General features: G+C 39.5%; 1 protein-coding gene across 2 annotated transcripts; it reads right to left on the bottom strand.

The window, feature by feature from the left end:
- Nucleotides 1–1,481: 1,481 nt before the first annotated feature.
- Nucleotides 1,482–4,978, bottom strand: LOC114251452 (androgen-induced gene 1 protein). 2 transcript variants are annotated; one of them, XM_028185712.2, is made up of 3 exons: nt 4,869–4,978; nt 3,753–3,907; nt 1,482–2,875 (listed from the first exon to the last, which is right to left on the bottom strand). In XM_028185712.2, exons 2-3 carry the CDS (start codon nt 3,897–3,899, stop codon nt 2,318–2,320), a joined length of 705 nt encoding a protein of 234 aa, XP_028041513.2. In that variant the 5' UTR covers nt 3,900–3,907; nt 4,869–4,978; the 3' UTR covers nt 1,482–2,317. The 2 variants fall into 2 exon arrangements, with proteins under 2 accessions (XP_028041513.2, XP_089593547.1); XM_089737421.1 differs by lacking the exon at nt 4,869–4,978 and adding an exon at nt 4,675–4,862.
- Between the last annotated feature and the right edge of the window lie 3,193 nt (nt 4,979–8,171).

Below are 8,171 nucleotides of genomic sequence, written 5' to 3'. Positions count from 1 at the left end.
TAGGCGTGAGATCACGTACGGTTAGCAAACAAAAATTTATTAATTGAAGTTATGGATTTGACCCATTTTTATAATTTAAGTATTTTTTAAAATTTACTTATTAGGAGTGGTCAAAAAAAACTTCACTTTAAGAAAATGGTACACACGGGTAATAATGGCACGTCCCTGGAAACACTAAATAAATATTTTTAATTAATAGGTATTTTTTTTACACGACTTAGTTTTCGAGAAAAAAATTTAAATACCAAACGCGATCCACGAACCTTCCGAACTTTATCGAACCCGAAATTTACCTTTGCAATTCCTCCGCTGCGGGAATGGTTTTTTTAGTCTATCGATGTATAAGTTACATGTTGATAACTACATCAATATGTAGGGAAAAGTCTAAAAATAATAATAAATTACTTCGCCATGAATTACTTTGCATTTTCTTTCACTTTTAAGATTTGACATGCTGACCGTACTTCGTGAACAATAGCAATGAACAACTAACTCGCTATTTACAGGACCGCTCCGCGGCTACACACACTAACGAAAATGTGTATTTACGATTACAACTACAAATAAAGGCCACGCGCGCTCGTACTTTGCAACAATTATATGAAAATGAAATAAATATTCTAAAACTTGTCACAATTCAGAAGTTTTAAGGTACGCGTCCATTCGCCCGCGTCGGACGCACCGCACGCAACGGATTTTATTTTGCTTTGTATTTTTTGCTCATAAATGGCGGCGTTCAGCGCGGGCGGCGCTCCACCCCTGCCTTTCATGGCAGGGAGCTTCTGCCTGGGCAGTGGGGTTCGCCCCGAGGCCCGTTCCGTGCCCCCGTAAGTTGGTACGACGACCTCTCTTGCTTGCTTGCGGGCGACGCGGATAGTGGACGCAGCACTATGTGAAATCATACATAGCAAAATAAAATCCGTTGCGTGCGGTGCGTCCGGCGCCGGCCAATGGACGCGTACCTTTAATATACACTATCTAAATCTTTAAGAATGAAAATAAGTTGTATTTTCAAAGAAAAGACATCTCCCAGCTGAAGGTAAAACTAGGACATTGAGTATGAATCAGTACAAATTTTTCGATAATTCCGGAATGAGGTTGTTCGACAGAGAACTAAAGTCATCGACATAGCTCAAAGAGTCAGCAAGCTGAAGTGGCAGTGGGCTGGCCATATATGGCGTAGGACTGACTATCGCTGGAGCAGACGGGTTCTCGAGTGGAGACCGCGCAGCGGAAGACGTAACGTGGGACGCCCCCTGGCTAGGTGGTGCGATGACCTCCGAACGGTAGCCGGCAAGTGGATGAGGAGAGCCGTAGACCGGGCTCACTGGTGTGGATTGGGAGAGGCCTATGTCCAGCAGTGGACGACTGTGGACTGTTGATGATGATGATGATCGATAATAATTGTAAATAGACGACTCGTAGGGAATGAAATCATAATATAAATATATAAAAAAGTGTAAGGAAACTTTATAAAATACTTTTCCAATCTATTCAAATAACATTATGAAATGGAATGTACTGCGTATTTTGTAATACATTTATAAGCCTAAGTAAGTATTAAAGTTGGACAATGTTCACAAAACTTACATAGCTAATAAGTGTTTGACCCTTAAATTCACCATTTTTTTATTTTGTTGTGGAGTCATGTAAATAACTCCTACTTAAAACATACCGACCATGACTTTACGTGTTATACGTTACGTATACCATAATATAAGTTAAATAAATAATACATTTAGTTCAATTTGTGTATTCATTGCAGGATGCATACGCCATTTAGGGGGCATAATGATCAAAACTAATAAGATAAAAATTAAAAAGGGTGAATTTAAGTGTTATTATTATTGCTTTTATTTCTTCTTTTGAGCAATCATTTTAACAATATTTATTTTGGTCACACACATTTACAATTTCACTTTTCCTTATTTACTTAAAATAGGATTTATTAAAGCAGAAATTACTAGCAGAAAAATAATAATTGACTAATTATGTAAAATGACCTTCCTTTATTCCTTATCTTTGTCTATTTTTACCACTATCAGTTATCTTCCAAATGTATTAACAACATATAATAAATAATGTAACATTACCATGGAACGCTATACTTAAGTCAGAAAATAAAGGTTTTTTAAGAATATCTTCAACAATATATCTGTAATGAGTATTATTAACAGTTTAAATCTAAATTTTGAGCCCTACCCCTTAGCAAAAGCTTAAACTACTATCTACTTAATTCCCCAATCTATTAAGTTCTTTAAAATGAATGCATTAAAAATACATTTTGGCAATTCACTACATGAATAGCATTAGCAGTTTATTTTGCTTTTTTCTTTCCAGATTTAACAGTTTGTTCTACTTCTTTAGACCAAACCAACTTGTTAAATTTTTCCCCTAAGCTGTAGAGACTACAAACTAATCCAAGACAGACTAGATAGAACACTACTCTTAGGGGCCAGTTGAGTATATTCAGTATAGGATACACCCAACTTCCAGTTTTAAAATATATTACATGAATCCAAACCATGTAACACAACATAAATGTACAAAGTACAGAAAGTCCAAATTTCTTCCTAGGGTACATTCTGAAGGATGTTAACAAATCAATTAGAATAAATGCCATTATGTTTGTGTGCATTACATGATTCAGCCATGTAGGAAAATATGGGTCTAAGCTTCTTGGTAAAATGAGCTCTCTGTCGATGGCGTATATGCCCCAAAATGTAATACCAACAAACATAGACAGTGGAAAGGCCAAGGCACTAAATAGTATGTCTTTTATGCGTCTTATTAAAGGCTTCTCTGATGGTGTTGGCTCATTATTTCCAAATAAGTCATTCAAAAGTGCCAATGTGAAATACAAAGTTTGTATAATCTAGAAGAAAACAAGAACAAAAATTAGTTAAGTAAAAACTATTTTCATTAATTTATGTGTTTAAAAAAATTATTTTCAATTAAAACCTTCATTATAATAATATTAGTATTGCTAGGACATCTTGTGAGTTCGCACAGGTAGGTACTAACGCTCTGCCTATTTCAGCCGTGAAGCAGTAATGCGTTTTGGTTTGAAGGGTGGGGCAGCAGAGGTATTGTAAGAACTGAGACTTTAAAACTCATGTCTCATGGTGAGTCGCAGCATTTACGTTGTAGATGTCTATGGGCTCCAGTAACCAATTAACAAACACCTGGTGAGCAGTGAGTTCATCCACCCACCTAAGCAAAAAAAAGAATCTTAGTATAACAATAATATTGAGGTACTTCAGAAGCTGTCCATTTATACTTTTTTAATTCAATTACAAGCATTCAATTCTAATATAGTTAAGAAGTGTTATAAGGTAAGTAAGCATTGGAAACATTTTCATTAATATCATAAATCTCAGTAAAATTAACAATATTTATGACTTAATTTTATCATTACTATCTGTAAGTGGTTAGTATAGGTGATAGAAATTGAGAGATGTGAAAAGCCAGATACAAATTGTGATTACCTATGGGCTCCATTAACCAATAAACATCAGGAGGACTATGAGCAGTATGTGGAATATTACAAAATTTTGCAAGTTTTAGCAAACAAAAGGCAGCCCTCCACACAAACATATCTATTACAAGACTACCACTTGTTGGTATTTAATAAATTTATTTCCATTGTCCCAACTATTTCTATACTTTCATAAAATCTTAATAACAATCTAGGGGTACTCACTTTCATAAATAATAGATAATGACACACTAAATTACTAAGGGTAACTTACAGCATTCAAATGGGTCAAGTATTTCATCTTTCCAGCATATGGAGTGACAATGGCTGAAGTGCTCGGAACATTCACATGCACCTGGTCATAGTAACAGCCATAACCAAAGTGTATAGCACCCAAAAGGTGAAAGAGGATCTTCAGCATTGTTGGTTCTGTAAAGCAATTTTAGTTTAACTTTTGTTTTGGGCAGAAGTAGCTTGGATAGGAAATGATTGCTTGTGCAAATTGTTCTTTCATCTTGGAAGTCATTTGTGAGCAATCACTAAGTATGTATAACCATAGAAAAAATGGGATGTTTCTATAGACTCGTATACTGGCATAGTTGCAGGTTACAAGTATATCTGCTGTCTTATCCTTTATGCCACAATGTCTTCACTTTGCAGAGGCAAGTTTTAGATCCATATTCTGCAATTATTAAGTAATAAAATGTAATTTATGTTTTATTTTTAGTTCATTCACATTGAGATATTTTATTTTTCTCTGCGTTGAAGCAAGTTCTTTTATTGTTAAGACACACAAATAAAGCAAGCAATGTGAGTTTGTATTATCAAATTAGACTCAATCTTGTAACTCTTCAAAGTGCTCTCCATAAAACAACAGTGCAAAGTACCAGTCTTTTTGTAATTCTAGAGAATCGAAGATTCTTAGAAACTTATGAAACAGGAAATACAAGCATTTTTGTGCCAATTGCTCATTAAAATATTTTAATTATAAAACAAAGAAAAACATCGTCAAGTTTTTGAATGTTATTTATAAATACAGACGACAGAGTTGGAATTTGACCGCTTTTTTTTGCACTTTTAAATATCTTCTAAAACGATTCTGCAAAAGATTTAATTTTATTAATTAGTGGGACAGTAAACGATTATTATAAATCAAAAGAAATACATCTAATAACGGTTGTAGAACTTCAGCATGCCTTGTAATCAAATAAATCCATCGGTAGACACAAAATTTGTAAGCAAAATAATAATAATTCGTAAGTGATAATATTTTCAACATGGTAGTACAATTTTCATAGTCATCAGTTACAAAACAGTGAGAAATTGCAGAATAAAAACTAGATTAAAATATTTTTTAAAGCACATCTCTGCCGTAAAAAAAAGTTATTACCTTTATTTGAATATATGTATGTATTATGACTATGTACAAGTTTTGTTAGTTACGAACATAAAAGAGCAGAAGCTGTCTTCTGTCACTTATTATTTGCTTGAGTAGTAGTTTTATTTTTCCAACTGGAAAGGCAAAGGTATGTGGCAGGTAGCCATCATACAACGCAAGATAATTGACAGATGCCTGAATCTCACTTACGACATTTTCAAGATAAAGCGCATATATATAAGTTCCGAACAACAACATTCGGCATTCCGACAGGAGCCCTCTTCTTCGATATAGCGAAGGCGTTCGACAAAGTCTGGCACAACGGTTTGATATACAAACTGTATAACATGGGAGTGCCAGACAGACTCGTGCTCATCATACGAGACTACTTGTCGAACCGTTCGTTCCGATATCGAGTCGAGGGAACGCGTTCCCGGCCCCGTCACGTCACAGCCGGAGTCCCGCAAGGCTCCGCCCTCTCCCCGTTACTATTTAGTTTGTATATCAATGATATACCCCGGTCTCCGGAGACCCATCTGGCGCTCTTCGCCGATGACACCGCCATCTACTACTCGTGTAGGAAGAAGGCGTTGCTTCATCGACGACTTCAGACCGCAGCTACCACCATGGGACAGTGGTTCCGGAAGTGGCGCATCGACATCAACCCCACGAAAAGCACAGCGCTGCTCTTCAAAAGGGGTCGCCCTCCGAACACCACGCTGAGCATCCCCCTCCCGACTAGGCGCGTCAATACCCCCGCCCCCGCCGTTCGCCCGATCACGATGTTCGACCAGCCCATACCGTGGGCCCCGAAGGTCAAATACTTAGGCGTCACCCTCGACAGTAGGATGACATTCCGCCCCCACATTAAGGCGGTACGCGACCGTGCCGCCTTCATTCTAGGACGTCTCTACCCGATGATATGTAGGCGAAGTAAAATGTCCCTTAGAAATAAGGTGACACTCTACAAAACTTGCATACGCCCCGTCATGACCTATGCAAGTGTAGTGTTCGCTCACGCGGCCCGCATACACTTAAAATCATTTCAAATCATTCAATCCCGTTTTTGCAGGATAGCCGTCGGAGCCCCGTGGTTCGTCAGGAACGTCGACCTCCACGACGACCTGGACTTAGAGTCCACCAGTAAGTATATGCAGTCGGCGTCGATGCGCCACTTCGACAAAGCGGCACGACACGAGAACCCTCTCATCGTGGCCGCCGGTAACTACATTCCCGATCCTGCGGACAGAATGGAAAGCAGTCGACGTCGCCCAAAACACGTCATCTCGGACCCTCCCGATCCACTAACGGTGCTTCTAGGTACTTCAAGCACCGGTCACCGTTCTCGTCGAACCCGTCGCTTGCGACGAAGGGCTCGACGAGTAAATTAACTCTCAGACACAGCCCACTGAGTTTCTCGCCGGATCTTCTCAGTGGGTCGCGTTTCCGATCCGGTGGTAGATTCTGCGAAGCACGACTCTTGCTAGGGTTCGTGTTAGCAACGTCATCAGGTTTGAGCCCCGTGAGCCCACCTACTAAAGTTAGGGTTACGCTGACATAGCCTCTCAAGGCTATCAGCTTAGGTAGGAAAAAAAAAAAAAAAAAATCGGACCGTCGGTCAACCGAGCAAATATCACCAGCTCGGCGGAAAATCTTCCCTTTGTCGTATACCTACAGGTATCATACCATCTGTTATATACATATTTTTAATATGAAAACTAATATTATGCAATGAAAGAAGTCGATGAATGGCATGAAATGTAATGAAATAAAATGGGATGAGATGATATGGGATGAAATGTAATCTCAGTAAAATGGTGGTCATTTACTGAGACTTTTTCAATGGACTTTTTGGAGAATCCCGAGAAGTTACATATATATATATATATATATTTTATTTTATTTTATTGCCTTTGTAGGCAGACGGGCATACGGCCCACCTGATGACCACATTTAGCGGCTTTGTTTCATTTTCTCACATTTGTGCACTTTCACAGATATTAAACAGTTAATAAACCACCGTTATTACACATTTAACCCTGAAGAAACACTAAATAGACAAAATAAAACAAATCACACAACTTGACCCCTCGCGTTTCTGCCAAAAAGCCCTTGCTTGATAGAATAATTAATTTAATAATCTGTGCTTGATACCATTCGAATAACTTTTTTTTAAGATTTTATATCTTGGTAACGAGACCTTTCAGCTGGATTTTCGATATCGAGTAGAGGGAACTCGCTCTCGCCCCCTTCATTTGATGGCCGGAGTTCCGCAAGGCTCTGCGCTCTCCCCGTTTTTATTTAGATATACATCTACGATATACTCCGGTCTCCGGACACCTATCTAGTGCTCTTCGCCGATGACACGACTATCTACTACTCGTATAGGAAGAAGTCGCTATTGCATCGGCAACTCTAGATTGCAGCAGCCACCTTGGTACAGCCGTTCCATAAGTGGCGCATTGACATAAACCTCACGAAAAAGCACAGTAGTGCTCTTCAAAAGGGGTCGCCCTTCGAATAGCACTTCGAGCAGCCCAGTCCCTAATAGGCGCGTTAACACCTCCGCCATTCGCCCCATCACTCTTTTCGACTAGCCCACACCGTGGGCCTTTTAGCTCAAATATCTAAGCCACACCCTCGACAGAGGGATGACTTTCATACTAGGACGCTTCTATCCCATGATCTGCAAGCGAAGTAAATTGTCCCTTCGTAATAAGGTGACACGCTACAAAACTTGCATAAGCCCCGTCATGACCTATGCAAGTGTAGTGTTCGCTCATGCGGACCGAACTAATTTGAATGCGCCACTTTAAGAAGGCGGCACGACACGAAAACCCTCTTGTCGTGGCCGCCGGAAATTACATAGGTACTCGATCCTGGGGACCGAATGGTAAACAGTCGACATCGCCCTAAACGCGTCATTACGGATCCTCCCGAACCATTAACGGTTCTTTTAGGTACCTCAAGAACCGGTCACTGTCCACGCCGAACCCGTTGCTTGAGACGATGGGCTCAGCGAGTAAATTAACCCATAGACACAGCCCACTGAGTTTCTCGCCGGATCTTGTCAGTGGATCGCGTTTCCGATCCGGTGATAGATTCTGCGAAGCACGGCTCTTGCTAAGGTTCGTGTTAGCAACAACGTCAGGTTTGAGCCCCATGAGCTCACCTACTTGCCCCGTTACGCTGAAATAGTATCTCAAGACTATCAGCTTAGGTAGGAAAAAAAAAGACCCGATGCTACATCAACCTACTCTAATTCAAGATCGTTCATATGTAGAAATAATATAAATGAGCAAAATTGAATGGGGT

Source organism: Bombyx mandarina, chromosome 03 (assembly GCF_030267445.1).
Source record: "Bombyx mandarina strain Sakado chromosome 03, ASM3026744v2".
Classification (NCBI taxonomy): domain Eukaryota; kingdom Metazoa; phylum Arthropoda; class Insecta; order Lepidoptera; family Bombycidae; genus Bombyx; species Bombyx mandarina.
Note: the sequence above shows the minus strand (reverse complement) of the source record. Positions and strands in the feature narration are given on the sequence as shown.